This window comes from Cucumis melo, chromosome 6, assembly GCF_025177605.1.
Source record: "Cucumis melo cultivar AY chromosome 6, USDA_Cmelo_AY_1.0, whole genome shotgun sequence".
In the NCBI taxonomy this organism is placed as follows: domain Eukaryota; kingdom Viridiplantae; phylum Streptophyta; class Magnoliopsida; order Cucurbitales; family Cucurbitaceae; genus Cucumis; species Cucumis melo.
The window spans coordinates 34,462,632-34,476,884 of NC_066862.1; the positions used below are offsets into that span (position 1 = coordinate 34,462,632).

The 14,253-nt window shown below is 31.4% G+C and overlaps 1 protein-coding gene across 1 annotated transcript; it reads left to right on the forward strand.

Annotated features, from left to right (window-relative positions):
* Positions 1 to 687: 687 nt before the first annotated feature.
* On the forward strand, positions 688 to 4,745 carry LOC103493401 (probable NAD(P)H dehydrogenase (quinone) FQR1-like 1). The gene is made up of 4 exons (XM_008454120.2): positions 688 to 867; positions 3,520 to 3,613; positions 3,938 to 4,200; positions 4,325 to 4,745. The coding sequence occupies exons 1-4, from the start codon at positions 845 to 847 to the stop codon at positions 4,554 to 4,556; spliced, it is 612 nt and encodes a 203-aa protein (XP_008452342.1). The 5' UTR covers positions 688 to 844; the 3' UTR covers positions 4,557 to 4,745.
* The last annotated feature ends 9,508 nt before the right edge of the window (positions 4,746 to 14,253 follow it).

Genomic DNA, 14,253 nt, shown 5'->3' on the forward strand with positions numbered 1-14,253 from the left:
GAGAAAAACCATATAATTGTTTTAGATTTACTGCATCTACTTAATATTTTAATTTGGTGTTAGAATTACGGGATGCGAATAAAATAAAATATTTTTAAGATGATATGAATATATTTTTCTTAAATTTTTCTAGTTGGATTTACACCAGAGCTAATGTGTTGATAATTATGCTATAACTTTCTTGACAAAAGCTTTTTTAGTAACTAATTGATACCAAGCATTTCAAATAACAAAGAAAAATGTTTACTATTATGAGATTTAACCAACATTTTTCTAAGACGATTTGACCTGTGTTTATACCACTGAACAAATGATTAAATAATTGTTAAAGACTACTCACTTCATTTCTTTTATTGAAAAATATAGGACCTATTTGATAACTATATATATATTTTAAATCAAACCTATAAATTTCGATTCATCTTAATTGGAACAAAGAAGACAAAAATTGAAAAAAGATTAACTTTAAAAAAAATAGTTTGATTTAAGAAATAAAATTTATATTTTTGAAAGATGCAGTTATGAAAAGAGAGGTTTTGATGTTCGAAACAAAACATGTTATTTGTTAATGGAAACACGTGTAACAAATTGAATGGTGGATATGAAAGGAAGAAGAGAAATGAATGTATTATTATTATTATTATTTTTTTTTTAGAAAAAGCAAAACAGCGTAAAAAAAAAAAAAAAAAGTTAATGGTAGGCGTTAGGAGAAGTAAAAATAAGTAGGCAAGGCGGATGGAACACCTATAAATAATTCCCTTTGCTTTCACCAACTTCATCGTCAACGATTAATCAAAAACAAGAACAACAATAATCTCCAACAACACCTCCAATCACTGCATCAATGGCAACCAAAGTGTATATTGTGTATGTCCTTTTATTTCACTTCTTCCTCTTTTCCTCTTTTTTCTTTTCTTCTTCTTCATTTTTGTTTCCATTTTTTGCTTTCTGCCTTCGATCTTCTTTCACTTGCTCTCGCATTTCGATCGCTTTCGTTTTCTTTTTTCTTTTTTTCTATTTGTATTCTGATTTGAAACTTCATTTTCATTTCACTACTTGTTTCCTGATTTCTTCATTAATTTTTGGTTCTCGGATCCCGTGTTCTTTCAATTTTGGTTCATTCTGGTGGATCTCATTGCGATTTATTCTTTCTTTTGACTATCTTTTTCAGAAATCATTCATGTTTCGTTGACATGTTCATATTGGTGCTTTTGTGTCATGTATGTTTGGGAATTGAATCATTGGGGAAGATGCCTAACAATTGGAACTTCTTCTTTTTTCCTGTTTTTCCTTATGTAATTTGATGGATTTCGTAGGATTTGTTCGGAAATGAGGTTTCATTGTGCATTTTCTTTTCTGGAAAATTCTCTACTTTCTAATGCGTGTGATTCAGTCGTTTTTTGCTTCTGAACTTGAGATTTTGTTGAGGTTTTGAACATGTCAATCGCTTTGATATATCCTGTGTTTCTCAGTCCTTAAGCTTGGTTGCCTTGTTTCTTTTTCTAACGTAACCAGAAATATTATAAAATCTACGATTTATTTCTTTTATCCCTTCATTACAATTGTTGTTTAAAATGAAATTAGCCCAAACAATAAGAGTAGTGAATGATTCACAGGCCAAACATTCATGTTATCTGCAGTCTTGTATAGGATATTCATTTTTATGTTTAATGGGATTCTTTAATTATCAGTAGTCATAGTTCAGTCAGAATTATTGGCAACTAAAACAGATTTCTTGTCTTGCAAATATTTATTCCCTGCTGGTAAAGCATTTAGAACATGTCCTCCGTGGTTTCTTAAAGCAAAATAATTATTCAATAAATTTAGGAATACAGATGTTTCAAATCATTGGGGCATATCTTATATGCAAGTTTTAACTTTGAATTAGACATGCTCAGCAAACTATACAGCTCTGCTTATTAAGAAACACGGTCCTGTATTAAGTATCTAGTAACAGTGCTCTAGCTCCTGTATGAAATCTATTGTCTTCTGAGCTTATTTTCTATCCTTCAATTGCGGTTAATGTTCAGATACTCTAGCATTCAAACTATAGGTTTTTGAATTCTAAATCAAGAAGTATTGATGAACTCATTATCAAGGTTCATTCAAAACTTGAACCTTTGATCTCTTAGTCAAAAATATGTCTTGACCAATTCTGCTATGCTGTCTATTAGTTGTTGGTTTTAAAACTCAAAATGTCAAAAAAACATTATAACTTGTTGTATTAAACGAAACTTTTCAGCTTAGCATCATGAGTTGTCACATTTGTCAAGTGGGAGAGTGAATAGCAATGCGATTCAATAAATAAAATATATGGATAATTGGAAATATTTAAATTGATAACAGGACACAATGTGCTTTAAATACGTCACCTTTAGTACTTATCAATTATGACATTTTAGAATTCAACTTAATTTGAGTGCCATATTCAACATATGTATTGGATTTGAAATACTTTATGCCATGAGTAAATTTATTGGTCAGTTGACTTATTTTTTTGTTCAATTATTTAATCATATGTAACTCATAATGTACAAAATAGAAATAACATTTTCCTTTCCTTTCTTCTTGTCACTAATATTTATAAAAGCTTCTGGAAAGTTGAAACCTTGATTTCCATTAAGGTTACGTACTTTTTGAGTATTTACTTGTATAATTCTTTGGATATAGCAAAATCCCAGTAAGAAAGATTCAGGTCAAACGCTTCACTTCATGAATTTACTAGCACACTCATGTATTTTCTTTGCATTCAACTGCCATCTACCTGCTACCTGGTTGCCTATGCGTTTACATGCTATATATTCCTTATATCACGATCTTTACTTAAGTGAGGTTTAGATGGATGTGTTGGCAAAGTCTTGGTTACTGCTTTTCTACCAATAAATTTCTCTTTTCCTTATTTTCATTTGTTTGGGATATAGAGGAATTGGAATATGTTAGCATTAATTGGAAGTATGGAGCATTGGCCTTCACATTGATTAGTTTGAATGCCTCGTCCATTCATGTGCCACCCTTCAAGAATGGTGGTATGAAAGTCCTGTGATCTTGGATTCATCATGTCATATTCTGCTGCTGTCATTATTAGGCTTCAATGCGTAGTTACCTTGTTTATTTCGTACAACAAATTAGAAACTTTTCAGGAAATTTATTTGGTAAGGTATAAGCTTTCCCTGATTATTATGCAATGAGTAAAATATAACACTAATGGCTAAATAAAAACCAGTTTGGAATGGTTTTCTAAGTTCTTAAAAGCACTTTTTTTACTCCTAAAAAGTGATTCCAATCATGTCTTAAGTTGACAATATAAGAGATTGCATTTGAAGGAAGTATGTCTTTCTAGTGATCTGGATGCCATGTAGCCTCGCTTTCCACCTTATATTTCTATTTGTAATGATAAGATTCATTGCTACTTTTTCTGTTCTGAAAAGTTGAACTATCATTCTGCTTACAATTCACCCCTAAATATTTAGTGTAAGGAACTCTTATGGTTATAAAACTAATTTGCTGCTACTGCTACAGTTACTATTCCATGTACGGACATGTTGAGAAACTTGCTGAGGAGATTAAGAAGGGAGCTCAATCGGTAGAAGGGGTTGAAGCCAAGTTGTGGCAGGTAACGTCTGAAAAACTAACATTTGAATAACTTTTTTTTTTTCTAAATTGACGAGCATGATCTGCTACAGGGTATAGCTTTTTTCAGTTTAAAGCCCCTACGTACACCCACTCTCTAGTGCCATTGACTAGTTTCTTATTGATGACTAAGAATTTTCGTATTGGCTTATCCAATTGGAAAAAAGTCTGGTTACTTTAATTTCAACTGTACGTACTTAAAATTTGTAGAGCAACCACCAAGATATGGGTCCCATATTGTTCATGCGGTAGTAGTCTTTTGCTTGTACTTGTCCTACAATTGCTTGCCTAACAAATGCTTGTTTAGGTTCCTGAAACATTACCCGAGGATGTCCTTGGCAAGATGAGTGCACCACCCAAAAGTGATGTACCAATAATCACCCCGAGCGAACTCTCCGAGGCCGATGGGTTTGTTTTTGGTTTCCCAACTAGATTCGGTATGATGGCTGCTCAATTCAAAGCATTTCTTGATGCAACTGGAGGTCTTTGGAGAACCCAACAACTTGCAGGCAAGCCTGCTGGTATTTTTTACAGTACCGGATCCCAGGGGGGTGGGCAAGAAACTACCGCGTAAGTACTGCATATTTGCATATCATATACTTTACTAATTCGATACACCGAACACATCTAAAATAATATGAACACCAGCATAAGAGGAATCTCTTGAATTAAAAACAATTATGCATTGCAACAGGTTGACTGCCATCACTCAACTAACCCACCATGGAATGATTTTTGTACCCATTGGTTACACTTTTGGTGCTGGCATGTTCGAGATGGAGCAAGTTAAAGGTGGAAGTCCTTATGGAGCTGGAACTTTCGCTGGCGATGGCTCGAGAAAACCATCGACTCTTGAGTTGGAGCAAGCCTTCCACCAAGGAAAGTACCTTGCTACCATCACAAAGAAGCTCAAGGGATCAGCCTAAGCTTAAGTTTACCATACCAAAGTTCCTGTTTGAATAATCATTTCCCATTTTTTTTCACCATTTGAATTTCGTTTTGCTTGCAATAAATCATTGGATCGTTTTGGTTTTGTGTATTGTATTATGTTACGTGTGCCTCACACTCACAATAGTCTTTTTAAATGATATATGCTTGATATTTTAGTTTCAAAACTCCTCGTCCGATTCTTTCCATTTTGCCTTTGCCATTTATTTGCGTTTCTATTGGGAATACAAGAAAAGTTTGGGAAGTATAAATTTCATGTGTCGGAGAATTCTCTCTCCATAAAATCCTTTAAGATGCATTATGTTCATATAGTTTCTCTTTGTATCTTAATTTTAATAACTAAAAGCTTACAATGTTATAGGTCATCCCGTTTATAATACAACTAATTCTATGATTAATGTTTTAACGGGTATAAATACAACGATCACATTTTTTATTCTTCTCGTTGGTTGTTCAAATTGACTTTTTAAATGGCTTAAAACATTTTCTTTATTTACAAACACTACATTTTTTCCACTTACCAATACTTTTTTACGCAATTAATAAATTGATCCAAACGTGTTATAAATGTTGACACGTTGAATTTTTCTTAATATGCTCGAGTTTTTCATTACTTAAATATATCTCAATGCATTGAAACACGGGAATTTTTTTATAAATTTAACAAAATATCAAACGACCCGCGTATCAAAGTCCATAAAGTTAGTCATTTTTTAAATATTTCAGGTTTGCCCTTCCATGTTTTTTCTCTTTCTTGCATTCGTCTTTCTACTACTATTTCGTCTTCCCCTCTTTCCCTACCATCTTTCTTCTTTCTTTTTTCACTCGGATTTTTTCCATCACCTATCTTATTTTTCAATTCTTATTTTCTTTTTTTTTTTTTCGCTTTCATTTCTTTTCATCGTCTTTTTACATTTTTTTTTCGCTATGATTTCTTTTCATTGTCTTTCTACTCTTCCTTTTCTTTTTTCGCTGCGATGTCTTTCTTATTTTCCTTTTTTACGTCGTTTACATCTGGGGGAACCAAATCTAAATGACTGAGTACACAAAAAAATAGCAAAATCTAAAAGATTGTGTATGAAGAATCTTGAAAAAAAAATCATTTAATAGCAAAATCTAAAAGATCGTGTATAATGAATCTTGAAAAAAAAATCATTTAAATTGGAGTAGCTTAATGTATCGTGTAAAAAAATAAAAGATTTGTGTATAAAGAATCTTGAAAAAAAAATCATTTGGATTGGAGTAGCTAAATGTAAATGATCGTGTAAAAAATAAAGTAAACGATCATGTAAAAAAAAAATCATGTAAAAAAAAAATAAACGATCGTGTACCAAAAGAATTAAAAAAATCGTGTACCAAAAGAATTAAAAAAATCGTGTACCAAATTGAAAAAAAATCATTTAGATTTGGGTCCCCAAATGATTGTGTAACCAAATTAAACGATCGTTTAACAAAATTAAATGATGGAATTGAAAAAATAAATTGTAGTTATATCTAAACGATTGCGTATAAATTGTAGTCATATCTAAGCGATCGCGTTGTAGCGATATCTAAACGATCACGAATAAATTGTAGCCATAACTAAACGATCGTGTATAAATTGTAGCCATGTCTAAACAATCACGTTACGTTGTAGCCATATCTAAATGATCACGTATAAATTGTAGCCATATCTAAACGATCGTGCATCAAATAATAACCAAATCTAAATTATCGCAAATATATTAGGCGTGCGTCGTTCATGGCATGGTTGATGGGGCATTTTTGGTATTTTATATTATGAGCCTCTGAGTTTTTTCTGTTTTCGAAATTGTTCTATAGAATGTAAATATTTTGTCACTTTTTTATATTTTTGAAAAGACCCCTTGAAACATTATATTATCGATTAATAGGTTGGAAGTTCTAATTTGTGCTCTTAAATCATGTTAAAAAAAAAACTCACTCTCTGTTTTCATTCTTCATTTTTATTTCCAACAAATACTCCTAAGGAGATGGAAATGATAAAGTTGTCGTTTCCTCTCCCTTGATTTGGGATGTTTGGAGGATAGGATGAAGTTGCGTTTCAATCTTATAAATAGCTCTGCCTTTTCCCATTGTCAAAGTGGATCATGATTCCAAGTGTATTAAAAGATTGACCTACAAATTCGAATCCTTTTATCAAATAATGTGTTTTTTAAAAATAATGTAAAGACCCAACTCCTTATACTAAGTTGAGGACTTTACTTTAACGTAAAAGAAATAAAAAGAAATAAAAAATTTATTTAAATTAAACAGAAAATGGACAAACTGCAAACTTTTATTAAAATCATAAATAAAATGTACGAAAATGACTAAAGACAAAATCCTAACTCGGGCTCTATCTAGTTCTAAGGAAATAAAATAGGAATAAAAAAAAATGTGAATACTTAAAGTCGACATGACATAAAGCGGAAGCAAATGATCCCTATGGCTTGCCATGGTCACTTCTGGTCGCTCGCCAGCTTGCCTTTGATCTTACCTCTGCTTTTACCTGAAAAAAATTGAAATAGAAAGAGTGAGTATAAAAATATACTTAGTAAGGGACCCATTACTAGTCCAGCTAGGTGCCTGTTAACTTCCTATTAGAGTCCTGAAAAGTGGTACCAAAAAACTGACACGTTCCCGAACACGTGCAACATGTGATCCCGGAGGAACATAACTAGTCTTCGGTGATCCCAAAGGAACACCTAGGACAAACTGGTTTTTAGTGTACTCGGAGAAAACACACTAAGACAATCGGGCTGCGAGCGATCGCGTCGAATCACTCAAATCATGTCTATGTTAATAACAAACTGACGGTCCCGTCGGACTACGCAGTTCTAAAAAGGTGGTGATCCTGAAGGACACCCATGCAGGTACGACTATAATAGGATAAGCTAACATACACCCTAACCATAACATGCACGTAACATATCATCATCACGTCATCATGTCATATCATATCGTCATGTCATATCATATCATTTTATTAATCGCCATGCCGTTATGCAATCTAGTTATCAATATGCACAACTAAAAAATATATGCGATCTCTTAATTCCACTTGTAGGTCTAGTAGTAGAATCTCTTACCTAAAGATTTGCTCAATCGAATTCTAACAGTAAAATCACGCTTTCCAAGCAGCGAAGTCCTAAATAGTTAGAAAACACCAATTTACATAACTTAACCATCAAACGACAAAGGACCCAAGAATTCAGTTGAAATAACTTACCCGAGGTCGAGGTTGCAATAAATTAGCCCTTAACTAGAGAAATCCCACTCTCCAATTTCACTTGGTCCAAACTATCTTTTAAGAGATAATTTAATTTAATCCAAAATTAAATTATTTAGGGTCCAAAAACTAGGATTTGTTGGGATTACCCAAAACCCAAACAAGACTTACAAAAAAAAAAGGTGGAAAAGTAAAAAATAGGCTAAGCGGCTCAAAACAGGTGAAACGACTAGGCGGCTGGGCTAGAAAGCAGAAGGAGGCTCGGGCAGGCAGCTCATGTGTGCACGACGGTTCGGTTGGGCTGCGTGCGACTCGGGTAAGGGCTTCCGGCGCAGCTTGGCTCGGAGCTTGTAGGTCGGGTACGGTGTGTGCGGGTAGGACTTCAAGCAGTGGCTCGGATCGTGAACGGCTTGGAGACGCGACTCAGATCCACGCGTGACGGCTACCGCGAGAATGAACCGGCTGAAACCTACGCGCTGAAGCTTGGCGACGCACGGCAAACTGCAGGTCAACGGCGGTGACGACGCGGTTGGGTGCGGCGGAAGAACGATTGGAGAAGGCCGACGACGACGGTGCTTTCGGCAGCGGCTGGAGAAGGAGGAAAAATTTAGGGTTTTGCTCCTCTTTCTCAATGAAGAAGATGGTTTAATAGGTGCACGGATCCCAATGACCTTATAAAGAAAAATTAATAATATAATAATTATTATTTTTCTTTTATCTTTTCCCTAATTTACTTCAAATAAAACCACTTATTCACTTCCTTCATTTAAACCCATCAAATCTCCATTTTAAATTCAAAAATCAACCAATCACATCAATCTTTTTTCCAAATAAAATATCACCATTATCTTTAACCAAATAAATCAATTTTCTCTCTCCTCAACCCAATCACCTTTATCTTCAAACAAATATCTCTACCAATTTTATTATCCAAATAAAATAATTATTTTATCCTCAAAACTTAATTAATTACCCAACCGAAAAAAAAATAATTAATCAAGTTTCCTTAAATACATCCAATTAAAGGACAACTCCCAAACACTACCACCATTAGATATTTTCTTAATATCTAATAAAAATCAAATATTCATAAATCAATTATTCAAAACACCTCATATTTCAATAATTACACTTAAGATAATTAAAACTAAATCATCCCAAATTTTTGGGGCGTTACAAATAATATCAAAAATAGGGTAGGAGAAAAAATATTGATAAAAATAGGATAGTTTGGGCAAAGTCGTGTGCAGGATACATGACTTTGCTGTCCATGACTTCAATGTGCTGGCATGTAGACTCGATACCTTTTTGTTTTTTTTTTTTTTGTTTTTTTAATATATATATATATATATATATATATATATATATATATATATATTAAATATTCAAATCTTCAAATTCCAATTTTTAAAAATATATCTCCTTATTAAATATCTTCCAAATTTCAATTTCTAATTTTAAAAAATATCTTTCCTTATTAAATATCTTACCTAATTTCAAATTCCAACCTTCAATTTTTTTTTAAAATAGATATATATTAGGGTAATTTTCATAATGTAATAAAACACTAAACTATTTACAACCCGTGTAACAAAATCTATGAAGTTAGCCATTTTTAAATATCCTAGATTTGCCCTTCCGTCTTTTTTCTCCTCCTTACTACGATTTCTTTCTATGTCTTCCTCTTTTTTTTTTTGAGGCGATTTCTTTCCATGTCTTTCTTCTTTTTCTCTTCATTTTTATGTCGTTTAAATTTGAGTAACCAAATCTAAACGACCGTGTAAAAAAAAAAGCAAAATCTAAAAGATCGTGTATAAAGAATCTTCTTTTCTTTTTCTTTTTTTACGTCGTTTAAATTTGAGTAACCAAATCTAAACGACCGTGTACAAAAAATAGAAAAATTTAAAAGATCATATATAAAGAATCTTGAAAAAAATCATTTAGATTAGAGTAGCCAAATGTAAACGATCATATAAAGGAGTAAATGATCGTGTAAAAAAAAAAATCTTGTAGACAAATCTAAACGATCGTGTATAAAAAAATTTTAAAAAATTGTTTAGCCAAATCTAAATGATCATGTACCAAATTTTGAAAAAAAACCGTTTAGATTTGGACCACAATTGTGTAACCAAATTTGAACTTAACCAAATTAAACGATCGTGTGACAAAATTAAACGATATAATTGAAAAAATAAATTATAGTCAAATCTAAACAACCAAATCTAAATGATTTTATATCAAATATATTACGAGTGTATTGTTGACGACATGATTAATGGGGCATTTTTGGTATTTTCCACGATGGGCCTGTGGACTTTTTTCATTGTTGGAATTGTTCTATACAATGTAAATATTTTGCCGCTTTGTTATATTTTTGAAAAGACCCCTATATATAAACAAAATATGTTATTAAAAAATATATTAAACAAATATTTAAAATCCACCGATATTAACTAAATTATTTGTTGTCATAACTCTTTTCATTTAGATTCTAAAAGAAAATTAGATATTATTGCCATACAATAGAATTAGATATTTTAGTTCTAAAAAAAATTAGATATTCTAATTTCCATACAATAAAATTATTCCATAATTCTTTCCATTTTGATTTAAAAAAATTAGATATTTTGTTAATATCGGTTGATTGCAAATATTTGTTTAATATATTTTTTAATAACATATTTTGTTAATATATATATTAAAAAATTGGAGATTAGAATTTAGAATTTGGAAAGATATTTTTGGGATTGAAATTTGAAAAGATTTGTAGTAAGGAAAGATATTTTTGAAAATTAGAAATTCAAATTTGGAAAGATAGTTAATAAGAAAAAGATATTTTTGAAAATTGTAATTTGGACATTTGAATATTTAATATATATATATATATATATATATATTAAATAATGAAAAAAGGATAAGGGTGTGGGGTCCACGTGCCAACATATTGAAGTTGTGGACAGGTTCATGACTTGGCCCAAACTACTATATTTTTGTCAATATTTTTCCTCCTACCCTATTTTTGACATCATTTTTAAAAAACATTATTTTGAAAAAAGATTCTACAAATTCATATCAATAGTTTTCTTTTTTGACTCACAAAAATAGATTAATGCCTTCGTATGAATAATTTGTTTTAAATAAACTTAAATAATAAAATATAAAAAGCATTACTCCTCTTTAAAACATTGGATATGCCGATGGATTTATTATATAAATTTGGAGGCTTGAGTCTCCCTCTACTTTATGTTTTGTGTATAATATATACATTAAAAATTTGACCAAGAATGAATGTTATTATCTAGTCGAATAATATTTCTGGCTTCAACATCCACTCTTCTTTTACTTTCTTTTTTCATATTAATTATTTTTGTTGAATTATAAAGGTTTCCATAAACAAACTTTTTCTGGATTGCCCAAGTTATCTTGGGGTCAAAATTTCTTACCAAGAATCTTGCCATCATTCTTAATACCAATGAGTTTGGCTGTCAATAAAATGATGATGTCTAAAATTGTTTAGCTGTTCTTGGCTCAAAAGGTTAGATTGGTTTTATTGATTTTATTTTGAGTTAGAAAAATGGAAATTTATTGTCTTTCACTAAGTCATGATAAAATTAGCACAAAAAGAGATGATAACCTAAAACAAAAGAAATTCTTTTTATCGAGAACACTATCTGAATTTATGTCGTAAACCAAAGTTCTTTTTTTTCTTTTTTATAATTTTTTTTGGGCGATCAAATCACACCTTAATATTGTTGGTGGCGACTTCGAACCTATTTATTTATTAAGATTAAATAAAAGAGGACGTCGGTTGCTCCACGTCGCAATCACGTTGTGACAGCTTGGCAACTCCACTAGGGACTTGAAAAATGTGTAAGCGAATCGAGCCGTTACATTTTTATCTTTTATTCTTATTCGATTATAATTTGTTGGTTCACTTAATTACTTATTTTTTTACTTGATTTAATATTGGTACATTTATTTTAAATATGTCACCATGGATTTTACATACACTCTCACAAGTCCTCTATTCCGGCTACAACCTTATAGGACTAGAATTGAGGATGAAGTAGTATTGACTTTTGAGGGGTTTCGACTCTCGTGCAGGCACATGAAAAATCCTCGCTCAGATGAGTTCTTTTGTTATTTCTTAAAATAACATTAGAATAAGTTTGAGGGTCTTTCCGTTCTAGGAGTTTAGATGACACCAACACTATGTCATTTTCTTTTTGGCATATTTTATCTAAAAGTCAAACTCTCCAAATTATTCTTTTGTTTACAACAAAGTTTTACATTTTTCTAAAATTTGAAATCATACATATTTTCTTTTCTTCTTTTTTTTTTAAAGGTTAAATCATAGTATTTCCTACATTATTGATTCTTTTTAGGAAAGTTTGATTTAAGTTATTATTTGTCTTGATTTTCCTTGAAATTAGGTCTTCGGATTAAATTATACATACTTTAAAAGGAGAGTAGTGGTTACCTTGTAGAAGGTACATGAAAACCTTTACGTTTTTTTAACATTAAATAAATATTTTAAAAAAATAATAGGGAGAGTAGTATCTACTTTTGGAACGGCTAAGGCATGAAAACTTTTTTTTTTTTTTTTTACTTTTTTACTTTTTACTTTTATTTTTATTTTGTACAAAGTGAAATGATTTTATCTTTTTCTTTCTCTTTCTCTTTGTCATAATTGTGCATAAAAGCTAAGAAACATTGATGAAACGTCAAGATGTCCAATATATCGATGCATTCATCTTTTGAATCTAGTTTGATGAGCCAAGTAATGTTCTTAAATGGGTTGAAGAGATGCAACAAAAATTTGGGAATAGCATAAACAGTTCTCTCAAGTATCAGTGATTTTCATGTGCTAGTCGAATGAGTAGATAAGATGATTGAATTTATCTGAATGGTGTCCAGAAGAGCAAATGACTTTGTGACAGCTGATTTAAGAGTTAATTTCTTCTTAATGCAACCTAATCCAGATGATTTGAATAGATTCTTGAAAATGATATTTAGAGAACTCGGGCATTTTTGTCAATTTTTCATTAATTGTTTGTTTTGCTATTTTATGACAATAAGAGTGGCGTTGATTGTATTTTGTTTGTTTCTAGTTTTAATTTGATTTTGATTTTTTCAATTTTTTTTCTCTATTAATGTATTTGAACTTTATATAATATTTTCTCTCTCTCTCTCTCTCTCTCTTTCTCTTTTACTTCAAAGGTTTCAAAATCATCAAAGGAAAATATAGCTCATCTTACTCCATTTCGCCATCCTTACAATACAAGGTATAAAAGTCGAATCATGGAAGAATAAGATAAAGACATGGATAAAATAAGCCAAGAGATTAATAATCTTGGGAACAAGTTTCAAGAATACTAGAATTGCTTTTAATGGGAAAAGGAAAAGTCATTGTAGATAGAACACATTCAAGAAATTCAACTCAAGACATCGATGATCCCATTTATCCTCCAGTATTTACGCCATGCCACATGAATGTTTTGCAACCTCAAACCACTCAACACTATGTTGCTATGAATCTGCTCTTTGTTGTTCCACCTCCTGTCCCAGATATAGAATAATTGGAATCCCAGGCTAAAATTCAAGACATGAGACGAAATGAGAACACTCCGGCTAAGCAAAAACTAGATGTTTTGGAAGAAAGGTTGCGAGAAATTGAAGAGACCGACGTTAATGGAAATATAGATGCAACAAAATTGTGCTTGGTGCCAGACTTGATAATTCTAACAAAGTTTAAAGTTCCTAGATTTGATAAATATGATGGATCATTGTGTCTAAGGAGTCATATAATGTACTGTAGAAAGATGACAGCGTATATTAGTAATGATAAATTGTTGACCCATTGCTTCTAGGATAACTTGACTGGTCCAACTACTCGATGATATATTCTATTAGCGGATGCACACATTCATGTTTGGAAGGACTTAGTCGATGCATTTCTAAAGCAATGCAAACATTATATTGATATGACTCTTGATCGTTTAGACTTGCAATGGATGAAAAAGAAAAGTTTAGAAAGCTTCAAAGAATATGCTCAACGATGGAGAGATAAGGTCGTCGAGGTTCAACCATCATTAATGGGAAAAAAATGACATATATGTTTATGAATACTTTGCGGACTCCATTATATGATCGATTGATTGGTAATGATGCAACCAATTTTTCTGACATTATTGTTATTGGTAAAAGAATTGAATATGGGATAAAGCATGAGGGTTAATAGAGGTTACAACTGAATATGATCGAATAAAGAAAGGAACAATATCTAAGAAGAAAGAATGCGAAGTTCATGCAATTGGTTTTCCTAATTCATGGAAGCGCAAATTGATTTTTGGTCAGAGAAAACATGAGCAAAATTTTCGATCATATATAAGAAATGTTTCTCATATCCCTTATAACAAGTATGTACCAGCTCACACCTTCTGTGG